The sequence below is a fragment of the Canis lupus genome, chromosome 1, assembly GCF_011100685.1.
Source record: "Canis lupus familiaris isolate Mischka breed German Shepherd chromosome 1, alternate assembly UU_Cfam_GSD_1.0, whole genome shotgun sequence".
Classification (NCBI taxonomy): domain Eukaryota; kingdom Metazoa; phylum Chordata; class Mammalia; order Carnivora; family Canidae; genus Canis; species Canis lupus.
Window position 1 is genome coordinate 37,170,202 of NC_049222.1, and position 17,638 is coordinate 37,187,839.

At 35.2% G+C, this 17,638-nt stretch overlaps 1 protein-coding gene across 1 annotated transcript in view; it reads right to left on the minus strand.

The window, feature by feature from the left end:
- The window catches only part of EPM2A (EPM2A glucan phosphatase, laforin), a 97,088-nt gene that overhangs the window by 65,430 nt on the left and 14,020 nt on the right, over nt 1-17,638 (minus strand). Inside the window, 1 exon segment of the mRNA XM_038526264.1 lies at nt 16,240-16,256. Coding sequence (XP_038382192.1) covers nt 16,240-16,256 — 17 coding nt within the window.

The following is a 17,638-nucleotide window of genomic DNA, read 5'->3' on the forward strand; positions in this document are numbered from 1 at the left end:
TATTTATTATTTATTTATTTATTTATCTATTTGAGAGATAGCAAGACCAAGTGAGGAGAGGAGCAGAGAGAGAGGGAGAAGGAGAATCCTAAGCAGACTCCATGCTGAGCACAGAGCCCAATTGTGAGGAGGGTGCAGGTCTGATATCTCAAAATCCTGAGACCATGACCTGAGTTGAAGCCAAGAGTCAGATGCCTAACCAACTGAGCCACCTAGGCACCACTAGACTTACAATTTAAATGTAACAACTTAAATAAATACTACTTTTGAGGAACTCAAATACACATAAATTATGATGTTCAAGAAAAATTATTTACATAACATCAACTTCTTAAGAAGTCTTCACTCCTGGAATTAGGTTTTTGAATTATTCATTTTTACACATATATGTTTTAGGAGAAGTAACAAAACACTTCTATTTCTTTCATCCAAGGAGATATCAGTGGAGGCCTAATGGAGAGCTGGAATTCCCACACCACTCAGTAGTAATAGTTCAATCCCTTCAGTTGTCAATGGATGGGGAACCTGGGTAATGAGGTAGCACTCCCACTCTCCTCCTGGAGCAGTGCTAGAGGAATCCAGTTAAACCAGAAGATTTGAATAAGATTCAGGGTCACATTATACAATACTCAAAATGTCCAGGTTTCAACAGAGTCATTCATTATATCAAAAATCACAAACGTCTCAAACTGAAAATTTTTAAATGCTTGAAAGATGCCAACATCAAGATAACAGAGATGTTAGAATTATCTGAAAAAGATTTTAAGCTTCAACAACCCATTAAAACACATTTGAAACAAGTGAAAAAATAGAAAGTCTCGGCAAAAACTAGACAACATAAAGAAGAGCCAAATGGAAATTTTAGAGCTAAAAAAGACAACAATTGAAATAAAAACCTCAGTGGATAGGCTCAAGAGTACAATGAAGGAGACAGAAGAAAGAATCAGCAAGCTGCAAGGTAGAACAATAGAAATTACTCAAACTAAGCAAAGGAGAGAAAATAGGCTGAGAAAAGAATAGAAATTTAAAGACCCATGGAACTATAACAAAAGATCTAACATTCATGTAATTGGAGTTCTGAAAAGAGAGAAGAGTGTGAAGTGAAAAACATTTGAGAAGATAATGCCTAAGAACTTTCCAAACTTGCCAATAAACATAAACCTACAGATTCAAGAAGCTGAGCAAACTCCACACAGGAAAAACACAAAGAAATCCATGCAACTACATATCATAATTAAGTTTATGAAAACTAAAAATGAAGGAAAAATTGTGAATGTAGCCAGAGAAAAATAACAATTGAGGAGAACAACAATGCTAACATCAGTAGGTTTCTAAAATGAATGAGTAGCAGGAGATCTCTAAGCAGAAAGAAAATCATTAAACATCAGGAAGGACAAAAAGGGTAAGCAAATATATGAGTAAAAACAACAGACTTTCCTTCTCCTTTTGGGTTTCTAACAAAAATTATAATGCTACCTGATGTGGTTCTACGTGTATTGGGAGGAAATATTAAGACAATTATATGGAGAAGTGCAAAAGGATAAAAAGGAAGGTAAGATTCCTTGACTTTATTCAAATGAACAAAATAATGACACCAGTCAATTCTGTTAAGTTAGGTATGTATAAATGTAGGTAAATCAAATTGAAATTCTAAAATAAATGTTCAAATATGAACTATACATGCCAATATAAAGGTAGGAAAAAACCCAGAAAACTAAAACAAACAAAAAAAAGACAAACTTGTCCTAACATAATCAATAAATACATTAAACATAAATAGTCTAAATACACCAAATAAAATATAGAGTGCAAAAAAAAAAAAAAAAAAAAAAAAAAACAGAGAGTGGCAGAGTAGGCTTTTTTTTTTTTTTTTTATTTATTTATGATAGTCACAGAGAGAGAGAGAGAGAGGCGGAGACATAGGCAGAGGGAGAAGCAGGCTCCATGCACCAGGAGCCCGATATGGGATTCGATCCCGGGTCTCCAGGATCGCGCCCTGGGCCAAAGGCAGGCGCTAAACCGCTGCGCCACCCAGGGATCCCCCAGAGTAGGCTTTTTAAAAAATTATGTCTAGAAGAAACTCACTTCAAATTATAGGCAGGTGGGGAGTAAAAGTGTAGAAAAAGATATACCATGAAAAAAATTTTTTAAAAAGCACAGTGGTTCCATTAATATTATATAAAGTAGAACCTTCATAGCAAAGAAAATTACTAGAGATATATAGAGAAAATATATGATGTTAAAAGTATCGATCTGTCAAGGTGCTATAAGAATTCTAAAGGTGTACATACCAAAAAACAGAGCTGCAAAATATGTGAAACAAAAACTAAGACAACTGAATAGAAAATAGGCAAGTCTTGAATTATAGTTGGAAACTTCAACACCTCCCTTACAGCAATTGATGGGACAACTAGACAAAAAATCAACAAAGAATAAAATAACTCAATATTACCATCAGCCAATGGAATCTAATTGACATTTATAAAACACACCACCCAATAATAGTAGAATGCATGTTTTCAAGTGTGTACAGAACATATACCAAGATAAATCATATCCTGGACCATAAGAAAATATCAAAACTTTAGAATTAAATCACACATGTTTTCTCCAACATCAATAGAATCAAACTGGAAACCAATAACAGATAATCGGATAATATTCAAATAATTGGAAATTAATACACATACTTCTAAATAATCTATGGGTCAAAAGGAAGTCTCAAAGTTATTAAAAATATATTGGAATGAGTGAAAATCAAAATAATGTATATCAAAATATTGGGGCACAGCTAAAGCAATGCCGTAAGGGAAATTAATAGTACTAAATGCATACAGTAAAAATAGGAAAAGTTTCAAGTCTATTATCTAAGCCCCACTTCAAGAAATTAAAAGAAGAGCCAAATAAATCCAAGGCAAACAGAAAGAAAGAAAGAATAGAGAATGGAAATCAATGAAATTAAAAGCAGAAAAACATCAGAGAAACTCAATGAAACAAATAGCTTATTTGTTGAAAAGATCACTAAAACTGGCAAATCTCTAACAAGACTGGCAAAGGAAAGTGAGAAAAGGCACAAATTATTAAAGGAAGGAAGAAAAAGAGAGAAAGAAAGAAGGGACATCACTAAAGACCTTCCAGGTATCAAAAGTATAAGAGAAACTATTGAAAAAAAAACACACACACATAATTTAACAACTTAGATGAAATGAACCATCCCCAGGGCACCTGGGTGACTCAGTCAGTTAAGTGTCTGCCTTTGGCTTAGGTCATGGTCTCAGGATCCTGAGATCAAGCTCCATGCATCTTGGACTCTTTGCTCAGTGGGGAGTCTGCTTCTTCCTCTCCTTATGCCTCCCACTCCCCAGCCCCCACTCATGCTCTCAAATAAATAAAATCTTAAAAAATAAATATACAAATAAATAAACCATCTTCAAACCACAAATTACCGAAACTCATTTCATATGAAATACATAATTTGAATATCCCTATAACTCTTAAGGATATTGGACACGTAATTTTAAAACCCCCAAAAGAGAACTCTCAAAGCGCATGTAGTTTCAATGAACAATTCTACCAAATGTTTAAAGAAGAATCAATACCAATTCTATACAATCTCTTCAACATAGGGCATTGATATAAAGATAAACGAAATAAAGAAAGAAAACTGTACTTATTTACAGATGACATGATTGTCTATGAAGAAAATCACAAGGATTCAATAATAATTTTTAAAATCTCCTAGAATAAGAGTTTAGCAAAGCCACAAGTTAAAGATAAGCATGCAAAATAAATTGTATTTCCATATACTAACAATGAACATTTGGCCATTAATATTAAATAAAATACCATCCATTTAGACATAACTCTTAGAAAAACATGTACACAACTTGTATGCTTAAAACAACAAAATGTGGTAAAAAGAAATCAAAGATCTAATAAATGGTGAGACATACCATGTTAATGGATTGGATGACTCAACCTCTACATCTTATACAAAAATTAATTAAAAATGGATTGTAGACTTAAATATAAAAGGTGGAACTTAAAACTTTTAGAAAAGCAAATAGGAAAAAAAAATTAGTATTCAGTTAGAAGACTTCACACTAAAAGCACAATTCAAAAAAAATGTATAAATTTGATTGCATCAAAATTATAAACTTTTGTTCTGCAACAGACTTTGTTAGGAGAAATACAAGTTATAGATTAGAATAAAATACTGCAAATCATATATGCCCCAACAAAGAACTAGCATCCAGAATATTAACTCTCGAAATTTAACAGTAAGTAAATCAAAAATCCAGTTAGCATTGGGAAAAAGATAAGAAGTGACATTTCACCAAAGAAGATATACAGATGGCAAATAAGTACTTGAAAAGATGTTCAATATTACTTGTCTTAAGGAAAATGCAAATTAAAGCCAAAATGAGGATCACTATACACCTATAATTTTTTTTTTATTTTTATAAAATAAAAAATAATAACACCACCAAATGCTGGATACAAGGCTGGGAGAAACTGGATAACTCATACACTGCTAATAGAATATAAAAGAGTACAATCACTCTGGAAAAATGTTTAGCGATTTCTTTAAAACATTAAACTTGGAAGAACTATACAACCCAACTCTACTCCTGGCCTTTATCTCAGAGAAACCAAACTTTTATCCACACAAAAACCTGTAGAAGAATCTTACAGTAGTTTTATTCATTAAATAACCTAGAAACAACCCAGATGTCCTTTAGTATGTGAATGTTTTCACAAATTATAATACATCAACACCATGATTTAGCCATAAAAATGACTGACCTATTGATGTGTGCAACACCCTAGGTGAATCTCCAATGAATTATGCTAAGTGAAAAAATGACAATCTCAAAAAATTACATACTGTAAGATTCCATGTATATAACATTCTTGAAATGAAAACATTTATAGAGATAGAGAACAGATTAGTAGTTGCCTAGGGTTCTGGTGGAGGAGGAGAAGTGGGCGTGGCTATAAGAGTAACCTGGAGATCCTTGTAGTAATGAAAATGTTACCCTTGAGGGAAATAATAAAAGCAACACAGTATCTTTCCCTATTACTTCTAATAAATGCTTGTGAATATACAATTACCTCAAAATAAAAAGTTTAATAAACATATAACTCTTGGGTGTTTTTGTTTTATTTTTTCCAGAAAGACTGGAACATTTTTAGGCTTCCAATTCATTTTCTGTTCCAGAAGACTGGCCTAAGAATACAATATATATAACACACTGTTTAATGCCACAGTGATGATTTATGACTAGAAGTTCAGTTAACTTTTCCAGCTCTCATCTACCCTTATAAAAGAGCCAGTTGGCTGTGCTGTACAAGGTTAAAGGAATAACTTTGTGGCAGGAGAATGAATGGGGGGGGGAGAGTAGGTACGAGTAAATTATCTGTCCAGATTAGAGCTAGCCTTTGCCAGTTATTCATTAGCATTAATTTAAAATAAATAAACATACAAACAGCTCACTGAAGTAGGATAAACTGATCTCTTATTGGCAGAAAGGGTTGATTTAATTAACATTAAGCACCTACTTTAGCAAATTTGGCCATCATGTTATTTGTTCATCAAGGCAAAGTAGGTAAGTTAAAATAAAGTGAAGAAATGTGAAGAAAGAAGAGGCCTGCTCCCTGACACTCCAATAAAAACCAAAGAGTAAGAAACCAACACATGACTTCGAATAGTTGTATGAGTTTGAAAATTCAGCTTAAAGTAAGTTTACTTTTTACAAAGTTAGAAGTTTTGAAATTATATTGCATAAGCAAAATCTACTGGATAGTGTAGTCCACTTAAAATTAAAATTCTAATTATTATTCATGTTATTTTATTTTAATCTATCCTCCTTGTAGTTTAATTGCTTTGAAGGTTTGATTTCTAGCACATGAACATAAAATCTGAACCTGACACATTAATCTCTAGCTAGTAATTCACCCAAATCAAATCTCTCTCATGCCCCAGCTGTTACTACCTCAGAAGCTATTGGTGCATAAAGTTGTACAAACAAGGTATAATCATTGCCAACTCTTTGGCATTTTGATATTCGGTTCTAATGGCAAATGCAAAACAAAATAAAACACAAAGAAATATTTTTGTTCAACCAAATGCCTCTTGAGAGTAGACTGTTCCAATTGTTCAGTTTGATGAATTGCAATATGCAATGGTAGAAATAGCTGAGTTTGGGGCTAGTAATGGGAGACAGCTGAACTACTTTATAGACTAGGGGACTCAGATGAAATCAAGGAAAGAGAGGATGGGGGAAAAGGATGTGAAGATTAAGAAGGAAAGGTAAGATGGAGAAAGAGGAAAGAGAAGACTTAGCTGGTAAACTACATAAGGTGAAGCAGATAATCAGAACAAGCTGGTGATGAGAACACCAAAGAGCAGGTAAAGGCATTTTGGGTATTTAATATGAAGCTGTCTGCCCTTCTGTAACATCCTCTCTTCTCCCTTTCTCCAACTCTCAATATAATCTATGACATTCACATCAATTTCTTGTGTGGAGAGAAGATAATCCAAGAATAAAAATTTATTTAAAAATTGGATTCCTGGGCAGCCCAGGTGGCTCATCAGTTTAGCGCCGCCTTCAGCCCAGAGTGTGATCCTGGAGACCCAGGATGGAGTCCCACGTTGGGCTCCCTGCATGGAGCCTGCTTCTCTCTCTGCCTGTATCTCTGCCTCTCTCTCTCTCTCTCTCTCTCTCTCTATCTGTCTCTCATGAATAAATGAATAAAATCTTTAAAAAACAAAACTGGATTCCTTGCCTACATTGACTTGATGTAGAATAGGGTAGCCTAAGCAGTGCCACAAGAAGGCACATCTGCTAAGCAGAGTGGAAGCAGGAAACCAAAGTCAAGGACGACCATGAGGATGTAAGCCTTCGTTGCTTACACAGGCAAATTAGAGAGGTTCCAAACTCCCAAATCTTTAGGAATAGGGACTGATTACATTTATATAGTAAAATAAATATCTATATTCAGAACCTGCACATGCATAACAGAATGAAGTGTTAAGAAATAAAACAATGAGCTCTAATAAGAAAATGATAAATAATACAACTTCAATAGAATATTTTTAAATATTTTTATCTTATTTCATTAAAGAAATGCACAAATATTAAATGAAAAATGTAAGTAGACAACACTTCCTGCTAATGGCAAAAACAATGTTATCTGACAAATGAAGACTAGGAAATCAATGACTACCTGGGGATATGAAGAAAATTCGATACTAACTCAGGCAAAAGGGGACAAAGCCCCATTCCTGTATTGTATTCCACTAAAATAATAGGAGGTTTACATAGTTAAAGCTGAAATAACTCCTAAGAAAAATCCAACACAAAACAATCCAATAAATTCAGGAAGAGCTCTGAGGGTTTTGATTAAAAATAATAATGAGTACAAACACAAGTAAGTGGCCCACTTAGCAATGATAAAAACAGGAATTAGAGATAACAACACTTTGCTATGAAAGATATGAAAATATTATTTGTTAAGGAGGCTAGAGTCTAGAGAACCAAGAAAGACAATATCAAATGTGACACGGTGATTATGGTAATAAATCAAACACCTAGCTCAGGTGTGTGTGTGTGTGTGTGCACGCATGCAAGTGTGTATGCACGCATGTGCATGCATGCATGCACTTGTGTATACATGTGTGTCTGTGTGATTGTCTTTCAAAGCACAAGACTGATGATTAATGATGCTTGCAATTTTTATGGCAAATGACAAGTTGAAATGTGGAATACATAAATATCATCCTCTCAGTACATAGGGACATAGAAACTTACCTAACCCTTTTAGTCAAAAATGAGTCATTCAGCCTAAGACAATTACTTGATGAAACTCTAAGTCAGCAGGCTCATACCTTTGTCCATAATAGGCCTTGACTCATTTTTTTCTCATTAATAATCAGACTTAAGACCATTGATACATGCTTCAAACTCTATGGGATAATCCACAAAAGTCCTTGAGACAGCTGTCTGGTAGCCAGATATGATGTGTTGGACCTCTCAAAGGTGAGCTTGCAGTGTGCAAAAAAGAGGAACAGCAGGAGTGATTAATAAAGCTTAACCTTGGACCCACTCTCTGCCAAGCCTCCACAGGGAATCTTTTAAGTAAATTCCTAGAAAAACCTTGATCAGTTCCAGCTAAGAATTTTAAGAAAAAAATTAACACCTGCCCAACCATACAAAGCAGAAAACATTAGAAGGGGAAACTTAAATGATTACAGAAAGATATGGGTGAAAGGGAGGCTTACATCAAGCTAGGTTGAAAAAATATATGAGGGGGGGAAAAGAACTTCTAGAAAAAGAAAAATTCAATAGTTCTTTTCTTAAAAGATTTATCAATATGTAATATCTCATTGTTATGAACTAAATTATGTTCTCCCCAAAATTTATACATTGAAGCTCTAAACCCCAAGGTGGACTGTATCTAGATATAGGGCCTTCAGAGAAGTAATTAAAGTTAAATGAAATCATAAGGGTGAGGCCCTAACCCAATAGGACTAATGTCTTCACAAAAAAGGGAGGGGACACCAGAGATGTCTCTCTATGCAGGCCTAAAGGAAAGACCACATGAAAACACAGTGAGAAGGCAGCCATCAGCAAGCCAGAAGGGGTGCTCACCAGATTTGACAGCTCTCTGATCTGGGACTCCCAACTTCCAGAACTGTGAGAAAATTAATTTTTGTTATTTGTCATCAGTCTTTAATACTTTGCTATAGCAGCCTAAGCAGACTAATGCACTCATATATACATGAAATATTCTAGAGTTTAATCCAGTTCATATCCAAGTATTATTGAGAGCTTATATATCCAGTCCTGCAGTAAAGTGAGGTTGACAAATGAAACTGAAAATATGATTCCCACAATGAATAAACCCTGTTCATTAGACAAAGATTACACAAAGCAATTAGTGAATGAAACAAAGCTACCTTAAGTTATGAAAATAATTGTAAAACCACATGATAAAGTACTAACACATAAATAGAATATTCAAGAATGGCAAATAGGTTTCCTTTCTGATGCCACTTTCAACGTATGGTGACTGGAATGTTATGTTGAAATGTATTGTAAGGAGCAACTGGCTCACTAGGAAAGAAGCCTATGATAGTTTCCCAAAGTGTACATGGATGTAGATGGCTGAAAAATGGGGATGGTTGGACCGGTATGAGCCAGAATTACCAAGAAAGGATTTGTGATGGAGGGGATGACCCTCAAGTTGTGACTGACACCAGGGTATGTTCTGGATACATAGCAGAGGGCACAGCAATGTATGAATGAGTATGATTCAAAGCAGAAAATAGATAATAGCAACAAATCTGTTTATCCCAGTGAGTAAAGTGATGACCTAATAGAGTCTAGGTGGGTTCATATTACTTACCAAATTCTAAAGCAAGCACTGTAAAACAACTGACTTGGAAAAGCAGAGAATAGAGATACCACTTCTCTAGCTATTATTTAAGAAGTCTGATTTTTTTTAACGTGGAAGATTCACATTAATTAGTGATTCATGATGATACACACATTTCAAAATGGAAAGCATCTCAAGGATTGAAGCTTTTCTTGAAAAGTATCCCAAACAATGGCATAACCGGAACTTACACTTCGATTTAAAATTAAATACAGTAACAGAGCTCTCCTTATATAATTTTAAAGGAAAATCTGAACCTTAGATAGCTCTTATTAGGCTTGACTCAAAGCACCAAGACTAAAATATTAATAATTCACTTAATGTGGTGATAGTCAAGAGCAAAGCCAAAGATTTGACCATCTGATTTGAAGCGATCAAATCTTTTGGTAGCTAATTATGCCATGACTCAAGAGCTTAAACAAGAAGATAGGCATATTAAAATGCTCCATCTCTGGATAATTGGATATATTTCCTGGATACTGCATTTACTTTCTATGTCACATGCAGAGATGTTTATTCATGTGTTTAATAAATTTTTGTTTATTGCGCTAATAATGTTTAATGTTGATTTTCCCCACTGTCATTTAAACCATTTTTATGGTAGTGTCTAGACTTTCGTTGTTTTTAAATTGGTAGGTCAATTTTTCTCTCCATAGCACTCTTAGAATTGACTAGAAATTTCACTGTGTTTCATCATCTGAACACAAATCCAAGTCACACTCTAAAAATAGATAAAGCATCTATATAGTATTAGACTCACTATAGATAGAAAATCCTTCCAACCAGTTTTCACTAGTTCATTTTTCATACCTTTATGCCCACTACAAAAGCTCCCATGTCACCTATCTTTGCGTACTTTAAGCCAAACAATGCCGAGTCAGAAGGTGATAACCTTCCCTAGCAGCCATATTTCAAGAGTGTGAACGTTTAGATGCAAAGAACACAAAATAATCCTATTCATCCCGGGAACTCGGAAGAACATTGAGGATTATTTTACATTTAACCTCATGCTAACCAGAGAGACACACATTTCAGCAGTTTCATAGTAAGTAAATGTTTAGGTACAATATCTCTCTTCAATTAAGATTTTCTAGAATGTGAGACAAAGGGTTTAATAAAACATTCCCTTGAACTGATCTAGTTCTGAAGTGAAAACCATCTCTAATGTCTTTATGCTTTGGTTTCTTTCACAGCACAAATATTTTCTGATACTATAGAGTTGATGCAAACATAATGCAGGCACTACTCTAGTTACTTGAAAGAAACTAGAAATGCACAACTAACTGAAATACAGGCTAGAGTGGTCAAATATAATTTTTAAAGACTAAATTGTTTCTGAAATGGATAAGCCATATTGTTTTCAACCCTTTTAATGAGACATTACAGGTTGTAATGAGGGTTGATCAGAGAGATGGTCTTAAACATTACCATAACCATAAACCACATCCTTATAAGAAACAGCTGAAGAAGGATTTTGCTGGTCTTAGGACTTTGATGCAAGCAACACAAAATCTGACCAACAGTGACTTGAGTGAATACAGGTCTATCTCTCACATAACAAGAGGAGCCCAGAACTGATGTAACACTAAGTGCTTTCTAAATGTCTGCTTTGCCATCCTTCACATAGTGACCTTGTTGTCATACTTGTCGGCTCATGTTCAAAGGTTGACCCCTAGGCATCATGTCTGGACACTCCACTTCCTAGCCATGAGAAAGGGCAGAGTCTCTGTTCCTCTTCATGAGAAAAGTGAAAGCTTTCCTAGGAGCCTAACTTGAAAGACTTCTTACATCTCATTAACCAGAACTAGGTAACACAGCTATCCTTAGACCAACTGCTAGCTCGGGGGAATAAGAGCACCACACAGATTAAAGTAATAACGATCCATCCCAGTGCTATGAAAGTAAATCAAGATTCTGTTAGACAAGAAAAGTGGGGGTCGGGGTAGGGAAAAATGCTAATTAGGCCACTGAGAGTAATTGTGATGAGTCTAAGCATGTCATCTTTCTCTAGCAAACCATTTTAGAGGAAAAACAACATTTCTTAAGGTATCAATGTCTTTACCTAATTTCATTCAAAAGTACCCAATGCATGTATTGGGTAAACTGTAAAGTATCTTTAAATAAATCAAAAGTAAAACTAAAATCATTTTTTAAAGTTTATTTTAGTGAGGAAGAGAGAGAGAGAGAGAGTGTGTGTGTGTGTGTGTGTGTGTGTGTGCGCGCACACATGAGTCGGGTGCAGGGGGCAGAGGAAAAGGGAGAGAATCTCAAGTGGACTCCCCTGCTGAGCACAGAGCCCAGCATAGGCTCAGCCTCTTGGCCCTGAGATCATGACCAGAGCAGAAGCCAAGAGTCGGATGCTTAACCGACTGAGCCACCCAGGTGCCCCAAAACTAAAACCATTTTAGTGTACTTTATGTTGAAAAACTGAAACTTCCCAAAAGACAGTTGAAAAGAGAACAGATTATTTGTATAGTTCCTGATATGTTTGGTTTGTAGAACCTCTTTACTGTAACAGAAAATGTCCTTCCATTTCTAGCCATAAAACTCCCCATGCCTCTGCTTCCAGTTTTCCTGTTGGCTGCCTGGCCATGATCTCTTATAACTTTATCTTTCCCCTGACTAGCCCTGTCCTCACCAAATACACCCTCCTTCAATATTTATTCTTCAGAGCACTACAATTTGACATCTGCCCTCAACAAGTCACTGAAAAAAACTTGAAATGAAGTTATCCCCTGTCAGATTCATTTTTCATCTTTCTTTACCTGCCTACAGCATATAAAGATAGTGACCACTCTCTGTTAAATCTTTCCTCTACTGGCTCCATAATACTTCTCTTCTAGAAGGCAGTATAGTAGAGCAATTAAATGCAGGGGCTCATGATCCAGACTGGGACTCCATTCCAAGCCACACTATTTACTGTCTGTAAACAGTAATGAGAAATTCACGTAAGCAATATCTGCCTCCGTGGTCTCATTTGCGAAAAAGGAATCCTAGTACTATCTACCTCACAGGGTTGTTGTAAGGGAATTCTATTAGATAATCCATATGAAGGATTTAACAGATGACCTACCACAGCTCGTGTTCAATAAGAACTCTTAACTGCCATTTTCCCCTCTTACATCTCTTCCAGTCTTTCTTGTCTTTTTGCAAACTGTACACTAACAAAACAGGTATATTCCAAAATGAGCTCAAATTGTTTTAAAACAGCTTTGTTCAGACATGTATGTTTCAAGACAAGACTACAATAACAGTAACTCCACATGGGCTCATGTTCCAAAGACAAGGCCACTGATTTTTCTGGCAACTCACCGACTTTATAAATTCTGACCAATTTCTTCCCAAACAATGCCAGCTTCGTCTCCCTAAAATCAAAACTAATCAAAACTCCCAAATCTTTTCACTTTGAATTGTTATCAAGACAAATTTCTCTAGTTCTCTATTTTTATAAAATAACTTACTAACACAAATATAAGACTTGACTTGTATTTTCTTCTTTTTGGTTTATTCCTACTTTGGGGACTTCATATTTTGAATACTGCTTCTCTCAAGCGAAATAGCCACTATCTCTCCCAGTTATCTCTTATCAGGAAATTTGATAAGCATGCTTCCCAGGTTACCGATATAAAGATTTAGCAGGAAAAGATCTAGAATAAAGTAAAAAGTGGCTGTGTGTGTGTGTGTGGGTGTGTGTGTGTAAAAAGCCACTTGCACTCTCCCTTATGTTGTATTGGTTCATCAATCAGAGTACATTAGGCTCAGTTGTTCAACTGCATGAATCCACCTATCTCATCTATTAGTTAGCTGTCACTTTCTAATTTGTGGACCAAAACACTGGGAGATTTTTCTAAAATTCTTTACTCAAACCAAGATGTGCTGTTCTTCCATTTTTCCCCTCATATAAATGAGGACTATTATTTGATGAGGTAAGACTTCTAAAGCAATTTTAAAGCTACTTAAAAATATGTAATGATGGTGAACCATCAACGTTCTTTTTTACTTTCTGTGTGTCCTAAGTTCCTTTGAGAATAAATGCAAGGCTATGAATAATCTTCCTCAAAAAAATGCTTTCAATGCTCATGCACACAATGCATACAGCTTATCATATTATGTATACTAGAAAAAGGAATTGTGCTTTATAATTATGGCCATCAGAGAAAGAGATGAAATTTTCATTTACATATCAATTCAAATTTAGACAACCATTTTTTTAACTTTTTTTTTTCTCTCCCTGAAAACAGCAAAGACTTACTTGGCACAAAATTAAAATTTGCTATCAAATATCACCATTTAAAAATGAATATTTCTCTATATCAAGTTTTATAAACAGCCTAATTTTTTCAAAGTAGCTGCTTTCTCTGGTACAGAATGAAATAATTTCGGACATTTAAAAATTTCATCAATGATCTCCTTACAAATGAAAACTAGCATCCTATTATGTTGCTAAAGAACTGTTATGTTTTCCATGCTACGGGACAAGACCATGCTAGTAGATCTTGCCCATCACTTACATTGCCCACCACTTACATTGAGGCCTCAATATCAACAGGAGTAAGCGAGGAATCACTTACCAAGCTTTATAAAGGTAATTGTCTTATTTAACCCATCTTGCAGTATTTATTCTCTAAGAAATTCTGGCATAAAGTTAACTGATATGGAACCATGATGAATGTTTCCAATAGACATCAAAGGAATTGGCATAACGACCTTATGATCTTATGATACAGAGGATAAAATAAGCATCCATGGTATTATCAATCAAAAATGTCTACCTGAGTTTATTGAAAAAAAAAATCATTTTTAAAGCATTCACCAAAAAAAGCCAACTGCAAGATTTTTGTAGGTGATTTTTAACTGGTTTTAATTACCTACATTAAAGTAATTTGCTTACATCTAAGCAAAATTAAGCTATCTTAACACTTCTTCCCAAATGAAGCAAAAGTTCTGGATAAACTGCTTGGAGTGACTGTCTTCACATTTATGTCATTAAATCTTTTTTAAATGAATGGTAACTGTCTTTTTCAGAATTGTTTTGGGAGATAGGGAATACAGAGGATGCGAAAGTGGAAAGATAAGGTTTGGTAGAGAATGAGATTGTGATTAAACTTTTTTCTTTAAGCTTATGCACCAACTATAGGATCATAGTAGAGTACAAGTGAAATACTGCCACCCAGTGGAATTACAACATCAATGAAATCCTCAAATTTGAAAAGATTGCAAGAATTTCCTATCAATTTTCAATTGGAATGATAATAATTTTATAATTAATAATTTTAATTATAATTAAAGCTTAATAATTTTCTAAGTACTTTCAAATCTTTTATTCCTCAAAAATAAAATCCAGTAGGACAGATAGCAGTTGTGTGAGTACATCTTTTTCAGAGGTTCTAGTCAATTAAATGACTTGACAGAGTCCTATGCATATTTAGGAGCAAAGCAGACACTGGAGCCCAAGGCTGCTGGTTCCTAGGTCACTGCTGTTTACACCATGTAGCCCCTCCTAAAGGGTCTTTGACTACTCTCATCTAATTACTGTATTTTAGAGAAGAGAAAACAGAGACTCAAAGATTATCAAGACTTCTCCAATCTTTTCAAGGGGTTTCAGAAACATAGCTTGATCCAGTACCCCACTGTCATGAAAATTATTGGAAGGCTTGTATTTTTCCTTTAAAAATTCCTGTGAGGTTTGTGTTATGTTCTATATTATTTACATGTCTCCTTCGTGAAATAATGTGGTTTTTTTTTTTCCTCAAATGTCTTTTAGAAAAAATGTTGTTTGAAGACAATGGTGCATTTCTAACCTAGGCTACAAAGTCACTAGTCCAGAAATACAATGAAGATGGGAACACAGAGAGTATGAGTATACTAAGTTGAGACACCTGGAAAGTGCCTTGCTCAAGAGTTCATTCATTCATCAACCATTTAATGAAAATTTGCCAAATGCTAGCATTGTTTTAGATCATAGGACATGCTATGATAATAAATACCCAAGTTATCAGGTGGCATAGAAGAGCAAAAGTCTACTTCTTGCCCATGGTGGCATTCACTGTAGACTGGTTAAGTCAGGGCCATTCTTCACATTTTCATCATCTTCATGCTGGGATCATCAGACAGAGCAGTTACTATTTGGAACATCAATAGTAATCTCTTGGCTGAGAGAAAAGAGTGCACAAAGCAACACCATTTCCTCTTATGTTCTATTGGTCAAAATAAGCCATATGACAAAGATATTCTTCTTCAGCAGGCCAAAGAAGAATAATTCACCCACAGGGAAAGGATGTGGACACTGGTAAACAATAGCAGTATGTCATACCCCATGGGAAAGGTGGTTCTGGGTTACAAAAATAAGTAAAATCTCTTGGTATGTCCATTGAGAACTCAAGCATTTTTAAATAAATGGTTCAAAAAAGAGTTATCATAGAAGGCTGGAGGACTTAGGCTATGTAGGTATCAAACATGTGAGATACACATAAGTATGCATTAAACAAATACAAAGGTATTTAGAATGTTTATAATTTTGAATTATGGCTCTAAGTCTCAGTACTGATTTAGCATTTTGTCGATATAAACTCATGAAAGTTGCCTGTGTCCAGTGAAGGATACCACATCTGATCAGAAGCAACATGTCTGGATTGCTTAATGTACATATAAATAAAACTGAAGCTTCATCAGAGCCAAATGCATACAAATTATACCTTGGATCAACACATTAGAGTCATCCAACTTAAATCTATATAAAAATCACAACCATTGAATGGGGGCAATGGAGACAGCATGTGCACTAATCATATATGTGACCAAACCATGTGAGTTCACTAAACTGCGTGCTATTTTCATAGCTCAATATGACATACTCCAGCTGAAGGAGTGAATACTATTCCCTCCCTCTGCTAATGCTGGAAGGATAAGTCTCTGATCAGAAGCTCTAATGAAAGCCTTCACACAGAATCCAATCACCACTGATGGCCTCGGCAGCTGCCAGAGAAAAAGAAAAAGATCTTTCCTACAATGCCACTAATGGACCATGACAGACACCCATGGAGATTAAGATACTAATCCTCTGTATCCCTAATCCAAAGAAATAGGTATGTGCATGTGTGAGTGTTGTGCATCAATCAGAAGGTTTGGTTTCAATAAATCCAATAGCTTTATATTATATAATCATTTGTTGTATTTAAGAATTGTATAATAAATATAAATTATCTGAAGAAGCTACTTCTGATTGGCTTTCATATTATTCCACCAAAGCCAATGGAATAATGTAGCATGGTTCACTGCAGATCTAAGACTGGCACAGTTGTGACACAAATCCAAGAAAAGGGCATAGCACTATCAAAAAGTTCCATAAAATGTTGGGGGGAATAAGAGTCTGGGTGGCTGAAACATAGACTGTTTTCAGGGAGTGGCAGAAGTGCAGACATAAGTAGGTGACTGACAGATTGTTAGGAGCCTCAAAGTCATAATAAGAAATTTAGATTTATCTTACAGGAAATAAGAAATCATCAAAGAATTTTTATTTGCACATGCGACACTGTCCAATCTGTATTCTAGAAAGATAATTCTGGCAAGAGCATGGAGGAAGTATTGAATAGAGAAAGGACACAAAGGAGTTAGATCATGCAAAAAACCACTGAAACGCCAAAGAACCAAAACGTAACAGAGGTAACAGAAAATAAAAAGAGATAGTTTGGAGGCAGAGTGGGGAGAGAACTAAAACATTTCAACTTATAGAATCTCTTACAATGATCTCCCAAACCAGCTGGTTATCAAAAGCACCTGGGGAAATTGTAAAATTCTTATTCCCTGGCCAATCCTAGAACAATTAAATCAAAATCTCTTAAGGATGTGGACTAGGAAATGCTTGGCATACCTCAAGGGTTCATCATGCAATCAGCTCAGCCTAAGAAGTTATGCTTCCACATACTTAAGTGACTGAGCTAGTGTCTTTAAATCAGGAACACAGGGGAAAAGAAAGCTTCGTGAAGGTTGACCAGTAGTTGAGGTTTGGATATATTGAGTTTATAGTACTTACAGGACATCCAGATGAAAAAGTCTTATAGACAATAGAATAATGGATCAGTCCAGAAGAGAGATTAGAGCTAGGGCTATATCATCACAAGTATGGAGACAGTCCTTCAAAGGAAGAATGTAGTTTAAGATAAGAGGTGATCTGAAGAAAGAAGCTCAAAGGGCACTT